The following is a 26,980-nucleotide window of genomic DNA, read 5'->3' on the forward strand; positions in this document are numbered from 1 at the left end:
TTGGTTCGAATTTCGAATACTAAATTTTTATTTTACTTACAATAATTTATTAACAATTCAAAATTTTTAAATAGTTCGAAAATTTAAAAAATGTTTAAAAACTGAGAAAAAATTCAAATAATTCGAATATTTATAAATGATACAAAATATTCGATTTAAATTCTTAATCAAATATTAGTATTCGATCCAACACGAATAATGCATGTATAAATTATTCATATATTTCAATATTTATCAATTAACTTGATTTTAAAACAATATATATCTATATATATTATTTTTAAAAGTAAATAAATTTTTTTTTGCGTTAAAATTATTAAAGGAAACGTTATATATTTTTTATATGAAAGGAAAGTCCTTGACTAGAGCCTGGAACCGGAAATTACTAGTCTTTTACTTCCTGTGCTACTTGAGGTCAAATTTACTGAAATTTTATAACCGTGAAATTTTTATATAACTCACGAAAAAAAAATGTTTTTTTTTTTCCTTTAAATTTAAATAAAAATTCATTTTAAACTAAACTAACATATATTTGAAAATAAATAAATCGATTGATTGACATTTACTTGAGTAATTTAAAAATTATTTAAATTACCAATTTATGTAATCAATGAAAGCAAAGTAAATTTAATAATAAAAGTCGTTAAAATATAATTAATGAATTTCAAATCTTTGAACAGCTGTAACTGTAAAGTTGTGAAAAAAAAAAATTATATAATAAATTAAATAAGGAAAAAAAAATGAAATTTTTAATTTTAAAATAAAGAATTTAAAATTGCATCGAACAAAATTGTTTATCGCGTTATCTCAAACGGTCGCACTGACCTAGTCAAATATAAAATAACTTTATCGTTAGACATTAGCGTAAGTCACACTATTAATAATAAATTACTGTTTACTCATATTTAACTACTTCTCAGAACATATTTGCCATCAATTAGTTTAAAATTTTTTTTTTGTTAATTACTCTGTAAACAATCGGGAGTGAATTCGGAGTAATTATGGATTTTATTTAAATTCAAATTTACTCTGTCGCTCAAAGTTTTGGAGTTTTTACACGAAAAGAAATTTTTTCTGTGAGGACATGTGATAAATATATAAATTTTTTCTATGCACATTGTAAAATATACGGGAAGTCTACGGTTTCCGTGGCGCCACGAAATGATCGCGAATTCTTGTAGGACTTGACGGAATAAGACTTTTTTTCAAATAGCTGGAACTTCTTCAAAAATGGACTAATTCAGACGTTTTTTTTTTTCAAAATTTTTGTCTCGAAATACACTTTCCGGAAAAAAATACAAAAAAATTGAAGATATTAAAATCTAGGAAATATTTCACTTTTATGAAAAAATCGAATTTTTATCGAAATCGATTTTTCTCAAAAACTAAGCGAGATATCGAAAAATTTCATTCATTAAGAAAGTCTTATTTCGTCGAGTTCTACAAGAATTCGTGGTCATTTAGCGGCACCACGGAAACCGTAGAATTTCCAAATATACTACTCGATGACATGTAAATGAAGTGCAATTTCTACTAACAACATATAGTAAAAATTTAGTTACTGGCTAGATGTTTTTACAGTACCAAACTTTATGGGTAATTTCTACACAAAAATTCTCTGCGTGTACAAAAAATTACTCCGGATACGAAATAAATATGGATTTATTAAATTTTATTTAAATTCGCATTCAGTTCGATTGAGTTTTGGTATTAAAATAAACTCCTCGTCGGAGTGAACTTCAGAAGGTCAAATAAATAAACAGTAATCCGCTTCGCAATCACTCCGGATTTAATCCGCGTTTACTCCTAAATTCGAATTTTCAAATAATTCGTCATTTTTTTAATTATTTGTAAATTTTCGTATTAAAAAAAATTCTAATTATTTGTCAGGATTAAAAGTATCCGTAAATTTTTTATTCGAAGCTCACTCTAAGCATGAATAAGTGAAATAAGTGAATATTCACTTATTCTGAGTGCCAACCGAACCACTTTTTGAAATTAGTGGTTCGGTTTGCTCTTGGAATTAGTGAATATTCACTTATTTTCACTAATTCATGTTTAGAGAGCAAATCGAATATTTGAATTTGAAAAAAATAATTCGAAAACTGGCAAATAGAATTTTTTTAGTAATTTGAAAATTCGATTTAACCCGCGTTCACTCCCCAAATTTTTTAGTCTGCCTAGAAGTTATTTAAATTTTTTGAATAGTAAGTAAGCAAGTATTCATTATAATTAAATAAGTCAGTTAATAGTTAATGAGTAAAATGAAATTTGAGATGTAGAACTGGTGATGACAGTTGTCATGAAGAGCAAAAGACTAGTAGGGTCGAGTGCGCATGAAATAGACTCCACGCTTTAGTGAACACTCAAGGATACATTTTAACGTCATCAATTGGTGTATTTTTTAATTTAATTATAATGGTAATTTTTTTTTTTTTTTTATTCAGACGTATAACTAAATTTATTTTTATGTATCTGAAGATTTACGCTGGGTAATTTAAATTTATACGAAATAATTCTATGCTTTGATTTGCTGAGCGAAAATCTTTAGGAAATATAAAAAAAAAATACTTTTTTCTACATATTTATAAATTATGAAAAATACTGCGTTTATCAGAAAATATTTTGAGAGTTAAGTAAAAAATTTGTAATCTTTTATTGTAAAAATTTATAATGGCAGATTATATTTTCGGAATTGTCTTTTCGATACGTCAGTAAAAAAATGAAATTAATAATCAATTTCTAGTTCTTTTGAAATTCAAATTTTCATTAAATTTTCTATCGCGCTGCAGAAAAATTTCATTAAGACAATATGATTCAAAAATTAGCTGTCTAATACTTTTTGGATTTTTTTTAAACCAATAAATTTAGAAAAAAAAAGTATTTCGGAAAATTGCATCTATAGATTTTTCAATTTTCTACATGTGTATATTTTTAGTTTTTTTTTTTTTTTAAATTAAATTATTGAAAAAAAATCCAAAGATTGTTGATTGCCTGCTAACTTCAGGATCATAACAAAATTTTCGAATTTTATTTTCGGCTATTTAATTTAAAAAAAAATAAAAATAAAAAAATGCACATGTAGAAAATTGAAAAAACTATACGTGCAATTTTTTTTAATATTTTTTTTTTTTCAATTTATCGCTTTGAAAAATAATCTAAATATTATCAGACTTCAAAATTATAAGAAAATCACTTTTTTTTTTATTTTTTCATGGGTGAAGTTTAAAAAATATATGACTTTTTCCTAAAATTCGTGTTATAAAACGAATTTTTTTTTATGTTGACTCAAGTGTTTATTTATAAATTTTTTTTTTTGCTCTTCTATTAAAAAAGTCGCATAATTTTCAGATTCTCGGGGTTCTGCAGATGTCAGTCAATGCCGTAATTTTTTAAAATCATGATGTCAGCATCTTTTTTAAATATCAAATCATTTGCACAAATGATGGCCGTAATTTTTTTTTTTTTGTAGAATAAATATTTTTTCAAACCCACAAAAAATAGATAAAAAAAAAAATAATGATGAATAACTTTTTATCAACAGTGAAAAAAAAACTATAGTTAAGGTCATGTTCATACGGGCTAGGTCTAGGACTTTTTTTATATTTTTTTATTAATATGTGGGTCGACTTTTTTCTACAACATGTGGGTACTTTGCTTACTCGTATATCTTTTTACCCGCATTATTGAACAATACACGCAATTTCTTAGTTATTAATAGCAAAAAAAAAAAAAAGAAAAAAAATTTATAAAAATAATAATAAAGAATTCTCTGCATCTTTATTATAAAAATAACAGAAATAACGATAATAAAATAAAATATTATGTGAGAAAATTGAGGAGCGTGAATTGAAAGCCGAGAAAACGAGAGAAAATGATAATGATGATGATAATAAATATATAACGAGGAGAGCAGAGATAAAAGTGCAGTGTGGCAGTAGTGCAAACGATTGATATGACGGAAATGAGTGGGAATTGTAGATGAAAGAAAAGTAAGATTTAGACGACACTGCGTATAATGTTATATATATAAAGAGAGAAAGAGATAAAATAATAAAACGGGATAATTGACTGGCTGATGTGACGTCACATCCGTTATAAAAGTCAAAGCTGTTTTAGTTGAGCTATTCTCTTTGTCGCATCATCATGCTCGGCAGAATAATGTGCATCGCACATTATTATTATATACACACTACATTTAACTAAATATATAACGACCCTCAATATTTATACGTAGAAAAAATTCTTTAATTTTATCATCAATCCGATTGCAGGGAAAAAATTACAGACTATTCACACACTAATATAGATAAGATATAGACGAGGGAGAGGCAAAATGGGGTACTTTCAAAATTTTATAAAAAAAAGTGTGATTTTTAAAATGGTTTTCAAACATTCAAAATTGATTTTGTAAAAATAATTGAGCATTATTTTGAATTTTCGGAGTGATCGCGGATTTTATTTAAATCCAAATTCACTCCCGAATTAAAAAAAAAATTCGATTTTGAGGGGGTATTCTAATCTAGAGGGCCAAATTTTAGATTCTTTTTAAAATGCTGTACACGGAAAAAAAAGAAATATCGCTGCAACAGGAAAGTCCTGTTGCAGCAACATTTCTTTTTCTTCCGTGTAAATAAAAACCGGTGAAGATTTTTCTTTCATGAATCTCTGTTGCAATTTTTGGAACAAACTTTTTTTTTACACGGAAGGGCAGTAGTTTTCACGATTATTTCCGTCACTAGAAGTTTCGGAGTTTTAAAAAAAAGTCACTCAGCATGCGGAGTAAATAGGGAGTCTGCTTTTAAGGAATTAAATAAATAAACAGTCATCCGCTCCGCATTCAGTCCGGATTTACTCCGCTAATTTTTTACAGTGCATTTAGTCCCTTTGTAGAAAAATTCACTCCGAAAGGGAGTTTATTTCAATATTAAAACTCTGAATCAAAATGTGGCTTTAAATAGAATCCAGATTATTCCGAAATCTCTCCGCTGAAAAAAAAACTCCCTGTTTACTCCTAATGCAGAGTGATTTTTATTTCGGCTCCGGAACTCCGAGTAACAAAGAGAATTCAAATTTAAATAAAATCCAGTGTATAATATATTAATATATGAGAAAAATAAAAAAATAAATCTAATTCGATTGCTCGATTGCTTATAAAAAAAGCCAAAAATCAAACCTAAATAAACTAAGTAAAGGGATATCGTTTTGGGGTGCAGAACAAAATATATGGGCAATTGCTTATTGCACTGTATCGCCAGATTGTACTTTTATAGTTCATAGTCTACTTCATGATTTTAAAAATAGAAGTATAAATATTTTAATTAAATTAAATAAAAATATATCAATATAATTTTGGTGACCGTCTCTTTTTTATCGTGCAAAATAATTTCTCGCGAAAAAATTTTTCATGCAATTTTTTATCCAGGCCATAATTTCTCATGGTAAAAATATCTTCGGATATATTTTTTCATGTGAAAATTTATCCCGTTAATAGAAATATATTAGTCGCGAGAAATTATCGCGGATAAAAAAATCGGGGAATCTATAGTTTTATAGCGCATCAACAACAGTATGGAAAATATAAAAATTCAAATTCTTTCAATGATCTCATGTATAAATTACCAATAAAAATATATGTAAACTCACCTATTTTTCCATTGGGACTATAAGGGTCATAACTCCCCGAGCTCATGGGACTGACATATCCATTATTATTAGGCTGTTGTCCCGTTTGGCTGATGGATGTCGACAGTGTCATGCTCGGCTGTTGTTGTAACACCTGTTGTTTTTGAGGTGGTGGTGTCGGTTGCTGCTGTTGCTGTTGCTGCTGCTGCTGCTGTTGCTGTTGTTGCTGCTGCTGCTGTTGTTGCTGCTGCTGCTGCTGCTGCGGCGTCGGCGTATGACAAAGTTGTTGTTGGGGCGTCGTATAAACAAGATGCCTTACCGGAAGATTTTGGGGCGAATTAGGGCTGCTAGGTGCCAACCAGTCATCTGGTCTCGGCCGCTTATTGCTGTTGGCAATCCCAGCAAATAGTGAACCACCAGGACCAACAACAGTGTGTCCACTAACGGTTGAGGATGCCGTCGAACCAATAGACGTTCCTGCCGCTATATCAGGACTTTCGGGTTTAACCATCGGCGCTACCATCGTTGGTTCCCCGGTTGTTATTAAGGTCGTACCTTCAGACGTGTCCATACTCGTGGGTGGACTCATTCTGGACGTTGGTGCCAATGCAATGTCACCAGTTCCCATACCGTTTGTACTAATGTTGTTATTGCTGTTGATGTTATTGTTGACGTTGTTGATGTTATTAATAATGGTATGGCTGTTTTCGTTGATATTTGTTGTTGCGTTGATGTTGTTGTTATTATTAGTATTATTATTGTTATTATTGTTACCCACAGAATCATGATACCGCGATGCGGCCACGTTACTGTTCACTAAGCTGGTCACCGTAACTCTTGTACGATCAATTTTTGTGGTAACTGATGTCGAGCCAGAACCACTAGCAGCGCCATGCATATTGACCGAGACTTCGTCAATGGTATCATGTAATTGACCTAAACACATACAATTTTTTTTTTATATCATGTGTATTTGATAATGTTTTATGTTACGTCAGTACGCGGATTATTTTAAAAATTACTATGGACTAGAATAATAATAACGCGTAAAAAACATGACGCTGGCTAGTGATCCCACCTCGTCTTTTTCCATCATGTGCTCGATTACTTAATTCCCTGTGGTCAGATGCCTGACCACTTCCAGGCACGCCAAGACTGTTTAGGTTTGACGTCTTGCTGGATATTGATGATCTATTTTTGTAATTTAAATCCAGTAGAATACAGGATTTATGGAATTTATAAGTCTCCGCACTGTCACGCTGACTAGAACAAAAAAATAAACTACCGTTTATTTACGAATTTATTAAATAATTACAGTTGGAAAATTTTTACCGAAGCGCGTGGGCTAAATAATTTTAAAGATCAGATAAAAGGCAAACCCGGGGTGAAATAAGACATTATTGATACACAAAAAATTATTTTTGTATTTGAAACATAGCGAAAATCGATCGAAGGTACAAACTCTAGTGAGGTGTATTCGAATTTCATCCACTAGATTATAGACAATTTTGTTTTCTTTTTGAGACCTGACGTAGGGGTTGAATTTTGAATTTAGAAACTATAAACCCTTAGAGAGGTAACAAGATATATTTGAGAATACAAAAAAAATCGCCCACAGAAGGGTTAATTAAGACTTTTAGATTAAGAAGGAGCAAACTGATTGCAGAAAATTTTAAATTTTCAGTGAAAAATTTTTTTTGTTTCCAATCCTGACTCATTTTACCTGAGTTGGAGTGTGCCGTCAACTGATCCAAACAATTTTATACTACGACAAGTGATCCCTACAAAATGATCCCACCGACATCTGATCCCATCGACAATTGATTTATTATTTTCACAATAATAATAAAAAACAATTTATTTGAAGATCTATAATTAATATGATATGAAATATCTTATAATTAAACAAATATCTTATATTGATCCCAAGTTGTCTGTGGGATCAGTTGTCATGGAACCCTGAGTTGGCTTTTTTCCATTTTCAATAAAATACAGAAGAAAAACACAAAAATATGGTTTTTTTTACTAGAAATTTTAAATTGTCTAGAGTAATCAACTTAACAATTGTCAAAAATTTTACTTCTCATTTTGTCCCAAATTCCCCTTAACTAAAATATTTAAAAAAAAAGTTATAACCTTTATTTTGTATTATTATAATAATACAATTATAGTTCAATATTCGTTTTAAAGAATCGAATCTATACCGAACACATACAATATCTATTAAATTATTAAAATATATGAAAATAACGAATATAAATTTACAAAGTAAAAATTTTCCAATTGTGTTGTAGAAAAATAAAAAACCACAGCTGTCATTTATGAAGAAGTCTTTTTTACTGACTACAATAGTAAAAGTTACTATAGTTTGTGTATTACAGTAGGCTAGTAATCGTTATTAAACGTGTTGTCCTATATATATATGTATAACTAGCTGATGTAGTAGGTGTATCCCCAATTGTAATAAATTTGACTACACCTTTTGTTACGTGTATGCTCGTAAAAAAACAATTTACACAAAAAGTGCTCTGCCTACAAATAGTTATAGAAATTTTTACTACAATGGTCCCGGGTCGAAAAATTAGACCTGTTTCAAAATAAATGATAAATTCAAATATTTTTTATTTAATTTGGGTTTTTAAATCGTATTTCTTCAATATGGGAATTTAACCGGTTTTCGTTTGCACTATTCCCTATCCAGACCAATATCAGACTTGTTTTCGTAATATATTTAGTCTGTTTTTGATGACTTTTAGATTAAAAACAGACTTGTTTTGTTATAATTATTAGTCAGTGTTCATTTGTTTTTAGGACAAAAACAGATTATTTTATGCTACAGTTTTTAGTCCACTTTTAATCGCCTTTAGATCAAAAACAGAACTTTTTACAAATATGAATAATAATAATTATAATCTAGATTTATAAATTTGTTTTAATTAACGTAGCGCGATTGTTTTTTAAAACAAAAAATCAAAAGCAGCTTAAAATTTTTATAAAAGATCAAAAAGATCAACTAGTTCAAATACAGACCCATTAGTTCAAATGTAGTCCAGTTAAAGATCAATTTTTTCGACTCGGGATTACAGAAATTTGTGATGAAAATGTTGTCAATTTTACTATAGCCATAGTAATTTCTGCATGAGTTTATCTCAATTTTTGCAGATGGCAAACATAGTCCGGGTTTACTATGACACCCGGGTTAAAAAAATAACTCGATTTTGACTTTTGTGACTTAATTAACTTGATTTTGGCTACACGTACTTTTTCTAACTTCAATATGACTTTTTAAACTCAAAAATTTAAGCTAAATAAGTCAAATCCAAGATAACGTGATTTCAATTTGACTTGGTTCTCGTAAATCGGTACTAAATTTGGGTCTGGAGGACCCTTAGAGTAGTTACTATAGCTCACAGTCACACATACATGACCATAGGATAGCTAACCCGCTGGTCTGTTGAAGACAACCATCGAAATTTCAACCCCGGAATAAGTTTATCTGCCGAATAACAAACTCTAGTTTATCTCTCTCATAAAGAAATCGGCCATAAGTAAGACAACTGAAATCTGTAAGTTGACTACCAGGTATAAAGTCAACCGAATATTTATCCTTAGGACAACAATATTCAGGGGTTATTTCTTAAACTGTAGTGTGAAGAAAAAGAGATCTCCAATTAACTAACAGATAACTTTAATCGTAGGATAACTACGAGTGTAGAAATCGACGATTAGTCAAAACCAAATGTGTTTTCATATCTTAAAATGTGTTTTCATTTATTAAAAAAAGAACTTAAACTTGGCTTGCTTTATTTTAAATTTGTAAGATTACGCCAAAATCAAGTTATTTTTTTGACCAGGGACCACAGCTTTTCAAATAAAAATTTCTCCGTGTATTTAAAAAATATAAGTCTCATTTCCGTTATTATATATTTTATAATAACTATGATTTCTACATCAGTTAATAAAACTTATCCAAATGTACTGCAGTATATTTATGTTCGTTTCTCCGGTCATTTCCGGTCGGTTAAAAAAAGTTAAATACTAAAGTAAGATCATTTCGGTAAGTGATTAATTATTGCCTCATAAAGTATTAGAATACAGAAGGGGAAAAAATTTCTTTCTCTTTAAGATAAAAAAAAGTGGGATTACTAAGAGAATAATTGGCTTTCTACAGTAAATTATATTGTGGTTTTTATATAGTAATTTTGAAAGTCTTACGTTATTGTGTTTTTTGCGTTGACGTCGCTGACGCGACTCAACTTGAATTCTCAATTTCACTCATTCTTACGATGTAATTCATCACTGACAATTATTGCGTTGAATTACAATGTCTTTTGTGATAATTATCGTAGCTTGACGAGTGTCCGCAATCTCAACTGATGCAACATACTAAATTATCTTCAGTTGTTGCAGCTAAATACTATCTGAAACAAATAAATAAAAAACATTTAATTATTATAACATTCACTTTACATAATTACTGGCTTTACCCGCCCGTCTTGCTAACAGTTTATTATAATTATTTTTAATATTTTAGTATATAAACATTTATTTGCTTTATTTCGACATAAGTTTACTTACAGGGGAGACCGGGGCACAATGACCTACTTCAGCAAGTAATTATTTTTTGTTTTAACACTAGACATAAATTGTACTAATCAATTTCGAAAGAGTATTCAATATTATTTTATAATAATTTCAATAAGAAACCTCTGGAAAAATTATCGACTAAGGAGTTAAGCTACTGAGGGACAGACCCAGATTTTCCTGCTCAAAGAAAATATCAGTTTTCATATATTTTAGAAGTTTTGGAGCATGGAAATGTTTTCTAGAATGATGGGATTTTCAAGAGTAAAATAGGAATTTATAGATCAAGTGCGGTTGTGTATAAGACATGAGTTGTGGCAGTTGACACTCGAGTCGAAGGCGAGGTTATGAACAAAACGAACATCTTATATGGAATTGTATTTGATATATACATTAGTTTGTAAGAAATGCTCGAAAAGTACGCCAATGAATGCCTATAGACGGAAGGTAATTAGCTTATATACCCGAGAAAAATGAATCATATATTGCCAGATGTGAAAATTGGACTTATGTGAAGCAAGTTTTCGTACATGGATCACAAATGTGTAATATATGTCCACATGTTTCATATCGGAAGCGTATACGGCAAATTTTGATACATGAATCATATATGAAGCATAAGTTGGCATATGTGAAGCATAGATGGCAAATTTTTATACATGGATCACAAATGCGTCATATATGCGCATATGTTATATACGGAGTTTTTTCATATATCGATCATGTATGAAGTTTAGATAGCAAATTTTCATACAAGGATCATATATGAAGCATAAGTGGGCATATGTAAAACATATACGGCATATTTTCATACATGGATCGTATTTAAAGCATATATGGCAAATTTTCAAACGTGGGTCGTATATGAAACATATATAGACACATACGAAGCATATATGGAGCATACACAGCATTTTTTCATACATGGATCATATATGAAGTATATGTGACAGATTTTTATAAATGAATCATATATGAAGCATATTTTCATACATGAACCAGAAATGCGTCATATATGTTTCATATACGGAATAATTTCATACATAAATGATATGTGAAAAATTTTCATATATGGCCATATATGATTCATTTTTCACAGATATGATGAAAAAATTTGTCTCAAAATGACGCAATGACTTACTTCATTACTTTTTGCGCGTTAGGTGTAGTACGTGCAACTACAAAACAATATTTTTTACATATCTAACGTCACAACTTGTACAACTAGGCATCTCTATTATCCGCTTTTTTATATCTCATATTTTTAGCTGCCGACTTTACTGCTAAATGCCGTACATTTCGGGTTTTTGTAACAAAAAAATTTCATCTTCTATTGCTATTACGAAATAAAATAAATTAATCATCTTCTCTTTAATAAAAGTAGTGCAATTGTAATAATAATGTCAGAAGTTTACTTAGCTTCTTACTAAGTCAATAGGGTAAGAGCACCAGTACCCAGCCCCAAACCAGTAGCCAGCCACCTCATGTTCAATTATATCTATATATATTTTGAGCCAATGTTGAAATATATGACCGGCTGGCTACTGGTTAGGGGCTGGGTACTGGTGCCCTTACCCTACCAGCTAATAGAATACTAAAAAAATGATATTATTAAATTTGCTGCACGATGACAATAAATTACTGGAAATTTTATGTAGAATCGGATAGAATAGTAGGACACGGCGAGTTCGAGGATTGGGTTCGAACCCACATTCTTCAATAGTAATAATTTAGTACACAAATTGTGAACCTAATTATATTTCTGCTTTCAATAAATTACTAATAGTTAATATATTATAACTATTATCGAAACAATTACACTGTGTTAAGGTAATGTAATTAAATGGCTGTTGAAGTATGCAGATACGATATAATTTACAACACGAGCCACAAATGCGGCTGACAAAGTTGCATATGGCTGTGAAAGGTATACCACCGGGTTACAGTGATAATTGATACTCAACTGAGTGAGACAAATGGACTTGTCAACAATGCATGCATTATACATTTACACTTGCGCTAAATATATCAATTTTCATTTTTACCTATATTTCTTTTTGTAATAAAATATATAATGTGCAGTATTATACAAAAACCGCAAGAAAAAAAAAAAATAAATTTCTCTCTGAACATGTCCGCGACTGAAAATTGCAGACACAGATATAGGAATTTATTTTTTTCATTTTCCGAGGCAGCAGTACTTCATTCAGGGAAGAAATTTCAATGAAATATCGAATGTTTTTTTGTTACGTGTAATTGTAGAGACAAATGTAATGATCAAAAAGATATGAGTTTTCCTCATTCACATTTGAATAACTTTAATTAAGTAAAATTGTACAACTAATCGCGGTTAATCTAATATTATCGAGTACTCACATTAGTAATGGTAGATTTTTAGAAAACAACGGATAGCCATCACCATTATATCAGAGATTATGGTAACTCCAATGACAATTGCTTATCTTATAAGAGAAGAATGTCATGGAAATCTGGTTAAATTGAGGGCATAAGAAATTTTTTTTCTTAGTGATTGAATAAATATTCTAGGAAAATCAAAAACAAAAAGAACAAGAATGATTGTTGAACGAACCACTTTTATCTGGTTCAACCAATGACCAATACGATATAACTGATCATTTAAAAAACTTTAGTTGTTAGTTGATAACTTAGGAAAATTCAATGAACGAAAACAAATTACTCTTGTTGTTTAGTATTATAGTTATTACTTTAAATATAATATCATTACTAAAGGTATTATATCGAGTCATTCATACATAATAAACAATTCCAAAATGTTGACCGTCAATAAAGACACTAGTCACGCTGCCGTATGACTGGAATATAAAACTTCTGAAATAAGTTTCTTACCGGGGACACCACAAGTGGTAGGCGCTATCTAGTGGCGAGCACCGAACTACTCCCACTGCCGTTTTCTAGTACCGGCGACTCCTCCTTCTTCTATGTTTATTTTATCTCCCAAGAAATTTTTCTCTTGGTTAAATCATCTTTTTTTTCTTAGTTGGAGCATACGAAAATTCTTGCGCTAAAAGAATAGTATACTTATACCGAGAAATTTAATTTCGTTTTGTCAATTCAACAAATATTTTTTGGATCCAAAAATTTTTTGATAAAGTAAATAATTCAATTGAATTCACGAATAATTTTTACAGTAAGCACAGCTAATGAAATCGTTTGATTTTTGTTAAATTTGATTGAACAAGATATCAACACGTATTAATTGGTGATTTAAATTAAATATGAAGCTAACGACTTTATTTTGTGCCGCTTAGTTACTAGTTAAATATTTGGACCGTAAAATTTTTTACTACAATAAGTGCATACTCGTTGCACTTTTTTACAAATGAAATCCGTCATTCGGCTGATATAATAATCAAAGACAACAATTTTCGATACAGTTTAATGCGACATAAAAGAAGCTTCATCCGTTTTTTACGAAAATTGCGATTTTTTCCAAACAATTAATTTTAAAAACGTGTAATTTTTGAATTATAAGGTTTAAAAATAATTGGATGACATTATTTGATGGATAATAAAATGATCCAAAAAAAGTTCCTAAATTTTTGTTTTGTTACATACAACAAAATTTTCGTATAGAACTAAAAAAAAAATACGATAATTAATATTGCTATCGAAAATAGTATTAGGAATTAATTTTAAATAGTTGAAGTTTTTTAGTTAACATGACTATCGACTTTCTTTGAGTGCAGCAATAAAAGTAGTTATTGATTTGTGGCTCTTTTGTGATTTTTTTTTACCCTTTTGAGCCTAACCTCCGACATTGCCTAACCCTGACCCATCCCACAGGCTTTGCCCTCGAGTCTCTTTACCCCTTTATATATATTCTCCCTCGTGAGACTTTTTCTCTCGAAAGTCTAGGTCCCGGGAAGTCAATACTCTCACTGAGAATATTTTATCCCACGTAGTTTTCAAATATTTTTTTTTTAACCATAAGACTTTCTATTGTTGCTTCTTTATTTTTTGTATCAATAAATTTTTTTTAATTCAATCGATTATTGGTAAAATGTTATTGAACTACAGCAAGTAAGCGGATTATATCTGAGTTTGTCGATGTTGCCTTAAAATCCGCAACTTTGCCGCATGTTCAAGATTGTACATGCGGTTGCGCGTTTGAGAAATTCAACGTTTCCCTCTCCTTTTTAAATGACGCATACGGTTGACCCAGAAGTGAATTCAACAATAGTTTATTCATTTTAATTTTTTATTATTAATAATAAAAAAAAAAAAGTAACTATTTCCGTAATTCAAAAAAATTTTTTTTCTTCCATAAAAAATTATTCCATTTAAATTTTAATTCAAAGGAAACAATTACAAGTCAGTGAACTACAAAGTTATTGACTATTTTTCATCATCGTACACAAGAATCGATGCTTCACTAGCACCTGACGCTCTTTATATTACTTGCATCGTTGAATATTTTATTTTTCAGCTCGCTTGTGAAATATACTCAGCATTTATAGATATATAGACCGTTAATACGATTAGTGAGCTTTTACTAAGAAAAATCAACTCGTTCACCCACGCGTTATTCAAAAGTTTAACATTAATTTTTCACACACGTGTCCGGAGAAAACGAATCTCGAAAATATCATATATTTAACTTACTTTAGTAAAAAATAATGCGAATCAATAATTTAATTGTTTGTATTGTTTACAACCAAGTATTACTTTTATTACTATTTCATTGATAAAATATAAATTTATATAAAGAGAGTATTCGATTATTACTGAGTGGAGGGTAATATATTTCCTTATCTAATTTAAAGATTTCTATTTTGTAAAAATATGCATTAAATACTCAACAGTATGAAAAAATTACTAAATGGTTTGTAATTTTTCGAAAATAAATCGATATAGATAACGATTGGTAGAGATTGTGTGTACGAATATGTATCACATGTTTAGAGACTTTTATCCAAAGGAGACATTGGACCGGCAGACTAAGGACAGGATTCGCACGCGGGAAATCAGGGTTCGAATCTCGGCCAAGTCAAGTGATTTTTAAATTTGAAAATTGATTCCGACACACTATTATACATGTCACAAGTAAGAATATTAATCATAATATTATTAAAAAGATGAAAAACTAATAAAAATTGTATCCTCTTTAATTACATTTTTAAATAGAACACTGAAAAAAAAATTCACTTCAAAATAGGATAATTAAGGAAATACCAAGTTTTCGAGGACTCAAATAAGAAAAAAAATTTTTTTTTTTTTTAATGATATTCCCTGATTAAAAACTCCGATTGAAACCAATGAATTCCGATTGAAAGTCTATCGGATTTCAATCGGATCAAATCGAGATTCAGCGGTTTCAATCGAGGTTTCTAATCAGGGTTCAAAGTTAATAGCAAAAACTTTCAGATTGAAAATTTCCAATAGCTTAATTTCTTATAAGAAGAAATTACAATATTCCTAAGAGTTATTTTTTCTCTCAGTGTAAAATTTACTAAACTTGATAGTAAAATTTATTATATTGGATGGTAAATTTTACTAAACATATAGTCCAGTATACTAATACAGTATATATTTATTGGCATACTCAAATAATAAAAATGTAACTCTCAAGACTGTAAAAATCAGGAGACGCGGTAGTGTCTCGCGCCAAGTACCCAATTTCAATCGCGGTTTAAATTTACAATATAAATTTAGTAATTTTAACCCATACTTTTAAATAAAGTTTCCTATATTTTTTTATCCGTGCAAACAAAAAATATATCAATTTCTATAATAAAAAATTAATATTTAAAACTACTATGCGTCGTTCACATACATATGAGCTGGTAAATATAAAAGTAAATTCTCACGAGGTAAATAATAGCTGTAGAATACATACACGCGAAATTGCATTATTCGTAAAAGGTTTTACCATAAAGATACAGATTGTAACATTTCACCTTTTCTCAAGATCGATTGAAACATAGCAATACATTCCGTAGTTTTTTTCATTATTGTACTATAGTATAACTCATTATTTATTCTCATATATTTTACTGTTAAATATCAAACAAAAAATTAATAAGTTTCAATTCACGCAATCATTATACATATATGTTTCATATACACAATGAAAATGTACTATTGACCCTCAGTGGTCACTTCCGGCACGAATCATAACGGTCATAAGGGATCTATAGGACTCTAGTGTCTTTGGTTAGTTGTAGGAATAAAACCAATCAATATTTTTATAATTAATTTTGTAGAGGTATTGAATTAAACTTTTTTCGAAAAGCTAGTATCTATTTTTGTAATAAAATTTTAATATTCAGAAGTAAAAAAAAAATATTCATGACAAAAAAAAAATTTTTTGGCGCATGAAAAATTTTGAATTATGAATTGGAAATTAAAATTTTCTTAGGACTAAAAAAAATTTATTGATGCAAGAAATTTTTTCTTGTCCCAAAAAATTTTTATTTTTAATTCATAATGCAAAAAAATTCTTGGGACAGATAAAAATTTTTTTGGGATGAGTAAAAATTTTTTCCGCCAAGAAATCCTTTTTTTCTAGGTTCAAATTTTTCATTAAAACTTGGGGAAAATTTTTGGATATAACTGAATTTCGACATAAAATCTATGAATAATTTTAATATTCTAAACATATATTTATTTTAGTAAAAAAAGTGAAAATTTTTTTTCGAAAATTTCTATAGAAAATAAGTGTAATTGGTTTTTTGTAAATATCTTCGTAAATATTGAATTTTTTGAAAAATAGCAAGAGACCTTTTTTGTAGGGTTTTAAATTCTGTACAAAAAAGGTATCATATACTTTTTCCAAAAACTGATTAATTATTGAGATATTTGGAGTTTAAAATTCAAATAATGGGATTTAGAAATTTTGAGTTTAAAATTGTGCGACCTCTTATGTCTACCATGTGACCGTTAAGGATTTGAATAATAAAAAGTAACTAGTAGTTAACTATGGTAATTTTCTCACTAAAAATGAGTTGAACAAAAAAAAATTTTTTTATGTATGAGATAATCTTCACAAAAGAACACGAAACTTCATACAGCAGAAACGTAGACGCGATCAATAAACTCGAGGGTTCGAGTTGAATTTTCCCATACTCAAGCAAATACATTGCTGTCATAAAAAAAATATTGAAGTATTTTTTTAAAAAATAAGAAAAACTTTTTGATTTTAAATGGAGCTGCGGTTTTGTTGGTTTTATTTAAATGCCCAAAACAGAGTAAGTTGGGCTGTAGGCCATAAAAGGATAAAAATCCTGTGAATACATATATATATGTATATATATATATATCTCCCAGGGACAGCGTCTGGGATGCGGCAAGTAACGACGTCAGGGCCAGGGTTTCACTCTCGTTCTCTCTTTTACTTGTAATCTCTCTACTTCTCTTATCGTGGCTCCTGGGGTTTGTGTTGGGTATAAGAGAGGGGAAACATCTAGGTCAATGCCTGCCCTCGTCCCGGGGTTTGCGTTGCTCCAACCTTACACCAAAATCCAAGCTTGCTTATTTACTAATACAATCTTCAAAACTTTGCTCTCGTGTTTGTATACTTTTTACATACATACATACATTCATATGTTTATATACACATATATATATATATATATATATATATATATATATATATATATATATATATATATATATATATATATATATATACATATGTGTATAGATGTATGTGGCTACTGAACTACTCGATGTTTCCCTCCCTATATACGTTTTGCAGTAGAACTGGGACATTTAATCGATCCTGCAACCGCGATATACGATCACCGACGTTTCCACGTGGTTTCACAACACAACATTGGTTATTTAATGAAGAAATATATATATATAAATATATAAATATAGTATTGTTGTTATTCCGAAAAAAATAATATTTTTCTAAATAATATTTGTGTTTGCGTTATAAAAAAATATTTATATATTTAATAGAATTTCCAGTAATTTAAATGAAAATAATGACGATTTTAAATAAATATGACTATTATTTTTAGAAGTTAATAAATATGAATATATATGTACTTTAGAATTTTAAGACTCGAGTTAAAAAAAATTAATAATTGAAAATTTTGTGTTTTGTTATTTGAATTCATTGAGAAGTTCAAAAAACTGATTCTGAGGTAAAATGGGACATTATAAAAAAGTTTTGATGATGGCCAATTTTACCTCAGTTGATTTTCCAAATTTTCAATTAAGTAAATCAGATAATTAATGCGAAATATTTTTAAAATTGCCGCGTTCCAATGACTGCACTTGTGTACTTTTTTGATACACAGAAAAAAAGGATTTTATGGCTCAAAAAACTTTTCCTCACCCCAAGAAAATTTTTTTTTTGTTATAAGTTGAAAATAAAAATTTTCTAGGGGCGAGAAAAAATTTTTCGAGGCAAGAAATTTTTTCTAGTCCTAAGAAAATTTTTGTCTTCGATTTATAATTCAAAATATTTCTTGTATCAAGAAAACTTTTTTTTCGGTGTAGAAAAAGAAATGTTTCATCTTAAAAATCATGTTTCATTTTCCCCGGTTTCTTTATTGATAAAAAAAAAAAAAAAGTTACATTATAAATAAATAATGTATTCAACATTTTGTTATTTTTATTTTCTAATAACAAAAAAAAAGTCGAAGTCTTTTTAAAAGTCGATATTTATTTTCTCTGTTTGGATAATTTTTCTTTTCATTAATATTTTATGAGAATACTTAAACTGATGTTCTATAGATAAAATTTCTTAATGTGTAGGTTGATAGATGTTATATATATCTACAGAAAAAAGACTTTTGAATGTTGATAGAGTGAAATCATGTGTATCCAACTTTCAGTTAAAAAAGATTGAGAACAGACCAACTGCCACGTGTCAGTTTTGACCCGAATGTAAAATTCATGCACGTTTCGATTCTTATATTAAATATAAGATCTATGAGACCTGATCATACTGTACATTTTATACCAACGAAAAAGGATTTTTACACGTGATCTCGAGTACGATAACTGAATAATAAACCGCGAAATAAGAAATAAAATGAAATTGAAGAAATATAAAAATAGAGAAGATATGAATTTATAAAATTTACAAAATTGGCAAATAACTATTGTATATGATAAATCTGTAGTCGATTTCTCAGTACAGGATTGATACTTCTCGTCAGTAAAATTATTCCAGAGAATGCGGATGAGAAATTTCTGCGTGCACGCCCTTCTTCTTCTCTCTTATATTCGTGTCTCACGACAGGCAGATCAAGAGTTTCAACTCTACGATTATATACGATCATGTCGATTCACGAGTCTTTCAGTAAGTACTTTGGTATGCCAAACAGATCATTGAATTACAAATTTTACCAAACAAAACATCATTTTTTTTAAAGATAATTATTTATCAATGTGTTTAATCGAAATACGGTAGATATGAAAACATTTTAATAAATAAATACATTCATTGATAGAAGATAAATTCGAAAATGAATTATTTTTTTACCATATCTACACCGAAAGTTCAAATTCCTTCCTTGTTTAGCGGAAAAAAAGTCGTTCTTTTATGAGAAAACAAATGATAAAAATTAGCGCATGCGCCGTTTTTTCTACAGAGGCAGAAATTTAAAATTTCATGCACAGATCTAGTGAAAACTTGTATACACACGGAAAAAGATAAGACGTCCTAATCCGCATGTTTTTCACCCTTTTCGGCTAGGGTAGGCGGGTTGAAATTTCCTACTTTTCTCCTATGGTGTGTAATTTACTAATATCATATCACCTGCATTGAAAGTGGAAATGAATGCCTGTTTTGCCAGTCGAAAAAAAGCCAATTTCAGACCATTCGATTTAGCGGGCAGATTGATTAATTTCTTCCCTAGGGAAGAAATTCATTAGTTTCTGTCTTCTAAATTAATTTCTGACCATTTCATCCCAGTCAGAATCACATTTTTTTATTGTAAGCTTCTAAATATTTACTCTCTAAGTCCGAAACAGTGAAAACCAGTGAAAAATCGTGTATATACATTATTTCAGATTTAGACAGTAGGTAATTCTAATAACCAACCAAACTGACCAAAAATAATATGAGTTTTAAAACTAAAAATCATTAAATTAATAAAAAGCCATTAGTTTCTTTGTTAAGTTAATTAACTTTGCGTATTTGAAATACTCTCTAAAAACGAATCAGTGAAAATCACTATTTGGCAGTGAATAGTCACTTTTTGCCAATTAAAAGTATACCAGTATTTAAATTAGTAACATACTTTTCACTACTCTCTAAAAATAAATTAGTGAAAAGTCACTAATTGATAGTGAATATTCACTATTTAAAAATCTCCAAAATATACGACTAGAAATTAGTGAATACTCACAATAGTAATTAGTAAAAAATCACCACATCACTTATTAGTGAAATTTTTACTAATTGAAAAAGTCAATATTTGACTCATTCAATATGTAACAATTTTATTATTTGAAAAAGTCAAATTTTCACGAATCAAAACCGTAAAAATGTAATAGTTAATGCTGTGGTGCATAATGTAATTACTCGAAATCAGAAAAGAAAATTATTGTTCATGATTTTTTATTAAAAACCTTACATAATATTAGTATTCTAGTAACCAATGAATAGTCACTATTTTCACTGTTTCAAATTTAAAAGAATACAGCTGTATTTTTTTGCCGCGCTTTTGGTAAAAAATTAGCTAATTTCGACTGACCCTGAACAGTAAATTTTCCAGTATCGAAGGTAATATGAAAAACATGATACAGAGCACTGAATAAAAACACTACTTCAAATTTCGGGCGATGTTGGCCCTTGTTTTCGGCATGGGTAGTCAGTCACCCTCGCCTGAAATCGTCTTATTTCATCCCTTGTCACGCAATAAACTATTTATTAAATTAAAAAAATGCTTCAATTTAAAAAGCTATAATTATCCCAGAAATTATCGTATCTTATTGAAAAAGTAATTTAAAAGTTTCAAAAGTCTTGTTCTATAACTTATTAGCCACATTTCGATATTTTACTTTGACAGCTCAATTTTATTTTTTTGTTTTAATTTCACCACCGATCGTTCGTGTTTCCTTGGAGTTGAAGAACAAAAAGTAACTGCTTGTCACGAAAAAGAACAATTTTATAAAATTTGTTGACCTCAGTTCTTTTAAAAACGTTTTTTATTTTAGAAACACATCTAATAAATTGAATTTAGAATTTTTTCGAAAAGTTATAAACTACAAACAGAAACAGGAAATTTTTAGACTGAAAAATGTCAAAAATTGTTTCGTTCGATTAAACTCTGATTAAATTATAATTTTAATTTTTACCAAAAATGGTCAAAATTTAAATTGCCGCTAGTGTCAGTACTTAACTCTCTGGATATTTTTTATAAGAAAATTTCCCGCGAAATTTAAATAAAATTTTAAAATACTTCAATAATAAAAAAAAAAAAGAAAAATTAAAAAATTTCATTTCTTTTGATCAATAAAATAAAAGAATGTGTTGTTTGTCTCTTTTACCTTAATAACGGTAAAAAACGATAAAATATTGAAGATATTTTAACGGGATCTTTCCAACTAATTAAGGATTTAATTTTAAACGATTAAAAAATTTGCATGTTTGTTATTTCGCAATGTCAAATAAAACAAAGACAGAAGGCGCAAACAAATGGCGGGAATTATATTTACATTTCGAGCCATTATGAAAATATATATTGGATTCATAAATAAAAAAATAACTGAAACTATGAACCGTCACGAATTCAAATAAAGACGTATCTCACACTAAATTTGAATACTCCCTTCTTTTATCCATATATATATATGTACATATATAAAAAATTTACTATTCTCTAAATAATATCTATTATTTATCAATAAATTAAATCTTCAGTAAATAGGCAATAGTCTGCATATTTTTTTACCTTAAAAAATTTTTTTGATCCTTTCGAAAGTTAATTTTTTCCTGTCATTAATTTCCAATATCAGATACAAATTTTCTAATACATTATCGGGATTCAAAAACTGAAAAACGTTTTATCGAAGCATAACTACTGTTTTTTTTTTATTCAAATCAAATAAAAAATTCCAAAATGTTTATACATAAGTTATCGTGGTCGTTAAAAATTAAATTTTCTCAGGCGCCCCGTAAAAAGCTTCTTTTTAGTAAAAAAATACATGGGGAATTTGGTTTTTTTCTTTTTAAGTAAAAAAAACACGTGCCTCAGGACGATCAAAGTTCATTTTTCGATACAATCGCGTTTTTTTTTAAATATCTCATGAAATATGCAGATTAAAGGAAAAAATCACAGGAACAATTTTGTAGGAAATTAAATTCTTGACAAAAAAGGTCATATTCATTTTTTTTATAAAATGCGTATTTACGAAGATATTTAAAAAAAACTTTTTTTAGATCATGAATTGAGCATTTTGAGGATTACGAATGTTAAAAATAACGTTTTTTCTTAAATGTAGACAACATCGTAACTCGTAACATATCAATCATTAATGCTTGTTATTGTTTCTATATACTTAGAAAAATGTTATTTTCAAAATTTGTAATCCTCAAAATGCTCAATTCATGATCTAAAAAAAGTATTTTTTAAATATCTTCGTAAATACGCATTTTATAAAAAAAATAAACATGACCTTTTTTGTTAAGAATTTAATTTCCTACAAAATTGTTCCTATGATTTTTTCCTTTAATTTGCATATTTCATGAGATATTTCAAAAAAACCGCGATTGTATCGAAAAATGAACTTTGATCGTCCTGCGGCACGTGTCCTTTTTACTAAAAAAAAAAACCAAATTCCACACGTATTTTTTCACTAAAATGAAGCTTTTTATGAGACTCCTGAGAAAATTTAATTTTTAACGACCACCCTAATATAAGTTCGTTATTTTGAATTTCTGCATGTTTACATTTTTTTTACAACTAAATAAATTTAATAAATAAGAATATTGTAAAATAAAATGTAACATATAGTTTTGAAGCAAAGCAGAACGTGCAACATGATACGGGACCAGGCGCGGTGAATCGATTGTTCTTTTAGTAATGTCAGTGCATGCGCATTGCAACTGGGCCAGAGGGAAAACCACCCCCGCATTTATAGTCAGAGGGAGAATAAGCGACCGAGGGTAAGTCTAGAAAGGGGATGAATATATATGTAGGTATATATAGTATAGTATAGAGCATTGTATAGAATGTAGATACTATAGTGTAGATTGAAGTGTGTGTATTTCTGAATGCTTTAGCTCGAATAAAAGGAGAGATATATATGAAAGTAGAGGGGTAAAACTAGACACGATACGTGGGGTAGCTACCCTGTCAATGCACCACGACCTAATTCACGGCGCAAGGTTATAAAGTCAGACAATATAATACTGTTTATTAATTTTTTTAGAAATATACTTATAAAATTTTGTTATTTTTATATTAATATTTATAGTTAATAAAAAAAGTAATAAAATTTATTTACTAAGAATTTAATAATAAACTAAAATTATTTTTTATTGCAAGAAGAAAAAATAAAATATTATTGTCATTATAAATATTTTATTTTGAGTATATGACAAAAAGAATGAGAAAATATATTTGTGAGACGGGAATAAATTTAACGACATTAATTTTGTTTTAAAAAATGACAAGTGCAATATGAAAGAATAAAGACTGTGTAGGAATGGAGATGAGAGAAATTACAACCAACCGCTGACTTATAAACGTTAAATCACTTGCAAGCCGCATAAACATGCCAGGAATATCTACATCCATACGATAAGTGAACATGGATAGTCGTAAAAATTTCTTCCTGTCCAGAAAAAGATGAAAGACGTAGTAAATAAAAAAATTACAATATAATGACCTTGGAATTGTGAAAAAAAATATAAATAAATTGTTGGTTAAAAATAAGTGCGTCTATAATAAAAATTAAGTATTTTTTTTTTCCTTAGATTTTGTTATCGCGTAGAGTAAAGTAATGAAAGGTTAACGAGTAATAATAGAACGTTAGATATTAAAATAACTTTATACAACAAAGAGTCGCTTATTGAACTTGATTGTATGGCCAAGGATATTCACATAATTGATAAACGAGTACGCGAGTGATTAAAGATAGTATCGTATAGATTTTATATATCCTTAATGAAGTAATAAAAATAATAAAGTAAGGCTTTTAAATTGATCTCTTTATTATTTTTTGTGATACTCCGTATGAAAAAATAATATATGGTTAAAATATATAAAATCATATATGTTTGCAACAAAAAAATATATGATATATTATATTGTATATTATAAAAAATCATATAGAGATTTTAGCTGATTAAATATAAAATTATATACAGTAGTAAATATATGTATTCCATATATGTCTTATATGTTTTTTATATTAAGCTATGTATACATTTACATTTACATTATAATACATTGTATTGATATATTTCCTTTTATATTAAAAAAATATAAAATTTTTATATGAAATGAAATATATGGTAGCATATAATTTATATTAGATATATGGCACTATATATTTTCTTTGTTATATTTAAGCATATATTTTATTCGGTGTATGTATATGTATATGGGTATATATATTCGCATCAAATTAACTAATTTTGAAAATTTTAACTGCAATTTAAAGAGTATATTAAAATTTATATCTAATTTAATTGGAGTTGGTCATACGAATAAGAAACTTTTTTTTCCATACACAATATAAATATATGGTTTTATATATGATCAGAATATATTTTTCGTATATGATAGAAATATATATTTTTATGTATGATAAAAATATAGTGTTCGTATATGACAAGAATATATATTTTCATATATGATAAAAATATATTTTTTGTATATGATTGACATATATATTTTATATATGCTAAACATATATGATAAATATTATATTTTTTAATGCAAAAAAAATATATCAGAAAATATAGTTACATTGGCCACATATATTTTCTAATATTTATCATATATTTTGACCATATATATTATTTGCATACGGGACTGAATTTAGCCGACGTCTAATAATTTAAGAATTTTTTTTAAAATGCTAAATTTAAAAAAAAATATTTTGAAAAATTACATCTGTAGCTTTTTTTATTTTCTGCATGTGCATTTTTTTAGTTTTTTTTTTTTTTAAATTGAAATGTTGAAAAAAAAATCCGAAAATTGTTAGTTGTTTATTTCTGGAGCAAATAGACACAGAAAAGAAGGATTGCTTGGTGCAAGAAATATTTTATATTACGAAATTAATACAAAAATTTTCTTAGGACTAGAAAAAAATTTTTGAGGCAAGAATTTTTTTTTTCTGTGTACAATTAATTTTTTATTAAAGCAAATTTAATTTAAAAGATGAACAGATTAACTTTTATATATATTCATATTTAATTGTTGGATATTTTATTTTTTTCTCAAATATTTTTAATGATAAATGAAATTAATTAATTTAGTAATGTTTAAATTTTAATGATTTGATTATATTAAAAATTACCATGAAATTAATTATAGTTATTAAATTAATAAATAAATATATTAATTATTTTATGAATAATTAAAGCTGTGTTATATTGAAAATTTAATGATCTAATTTATAGTCGAAAATTTTGACTGTTGGCTATTAATTAGAGGTAATTTTAATAATTAATATGATTTTTTAAATTCAAATTTCATTATTATTATTTAAATAGTTGTAGTTTATTTAAAGGAAAAATATTTTACAATTTATACAGCAATATAGAGTTTAAAATGAATAATTTATGATTGACTATAGTAAGTAAAAAAAAATTATATAAGTATTATTATTGATGCACTGTCAAAAATTTGTGGAGGTAACGCAGCTTAAATTCGAAGTGAATGCGAAGCGGATGTCAGTTTTTTTTATTTAATTCCCTTGGAGTAAAATTCACTCAGAATCGAAGTAAATGTGAATTAAAAAAAAATCCAGACCACTCGGAAATTACTCCGCTGGACAAATAAACTCCCTATTTACTTTGTATGCAGAAAAATTTTTTCTGAAACTATGGGCTCCGAGTGATGGAATGAATTCGAATTTAAATGAAATCCGTAATCACTACGAATTCACTCCTGATTTTTTTTGCAGTGTTTTTTTTCACTAGTTTAACTCTTAAAAGATCATTTTACATGAACTTGACATTCAAATACGCAGTAATTAAAAAATTAATTTTTGAAAATCCGTTGAAATGGACGTGGAGAAACGTTGAATTTACATATTTAACGTCAAGTCCATTAAGCTTGCGTTTTCAACGTCGACTGCGTTCAATTTACGATTCAAATTTAAACTCAAATTGTAACAGAGATTAAATGTCTGCAGCCAGTGGAAACAAGACAATTTAACTCCAATAGTGCATATACAAATTCAGCTGTCAGTTTGGTTGGTTGAAATGACATGATTATTTTGAGGTTTACAATAAGCAAACGCGATTATAGATTCCGACAGCTCTGAAATAATAATGTCAGAAACTAATATGTCAGATAGAAACTAGACGTTTTCTGCCCTAAAGAAAAAACTGATGATTTTAAATTTGCTGACTTGTATATTGATCTGAAATTGGTTTGTTTTGACAACTTGAACAGGCATTGAAACTCACTATTTCTATACAAGTAATTTTGATGGTAAATTAATAATTGATTTCGATATTCGAATAATGAAATAAACTATTGATTGAGTCAAACATCAAATTCATTGGTAGGGTAATAAGTCATCTAATAAAACGTGATGTAGTAAAATATTGATGAATTTTGCAATGTTATGTTATTAAACTATG

At 28.2% G+C, this 26,980-nt stretch overlaps 1 protein-coding gene across 3 annotated transcripts in view; it reads right to left on the reverse strand.

Moving 5' to 3' along the window:
- The window catches only part of LOC130675224 (ecdysone receptor-like), a 121,046-nt gene that overhangs the window by 53,828 nt on the left and 40,238 nt on the right, over nt 1-26,980 (reverse strand). For 2 of the 3 annotated variants that reach the window (XM_057480789.1, XM_057480790.1), the window contains exons 3-4: nt 9,841-10,046; nt 5,647-6,888 (exon numbers count right to left, since the gene is read on the reverse strand). In XM_057480789.1, coding sequence (XP_057336772.1) covers nt 5,647-6,571 — 925 coding nt within the window. In that variant the 5' untranslated portion in view covers nt 6,572-6,888; nt 9,841-10,046. The remainder of the gene's footprint in view (nt 1-5,646; nt 6,889-9,840; nt 10,047-26,980) is intronic. The other variant, XM_057480791.1, reaches the window with a different exon arrangement.

This window comes from Microplitis mediator, chromosome 9 (genome assembly GCF_029852145.1).
Source record: "Microplitis mediator isolate UGA2020A chromosome 9, iyMicMedi2.1, whole genome shotgun sequence".
Classification (NCBI taxonomy): domain Eukaryota; kingdom Metazoa; phylum Arthropoda; class Insecta; order Hymenoptera; family Braconidae; genus Microplitis; species Microplitis mediator.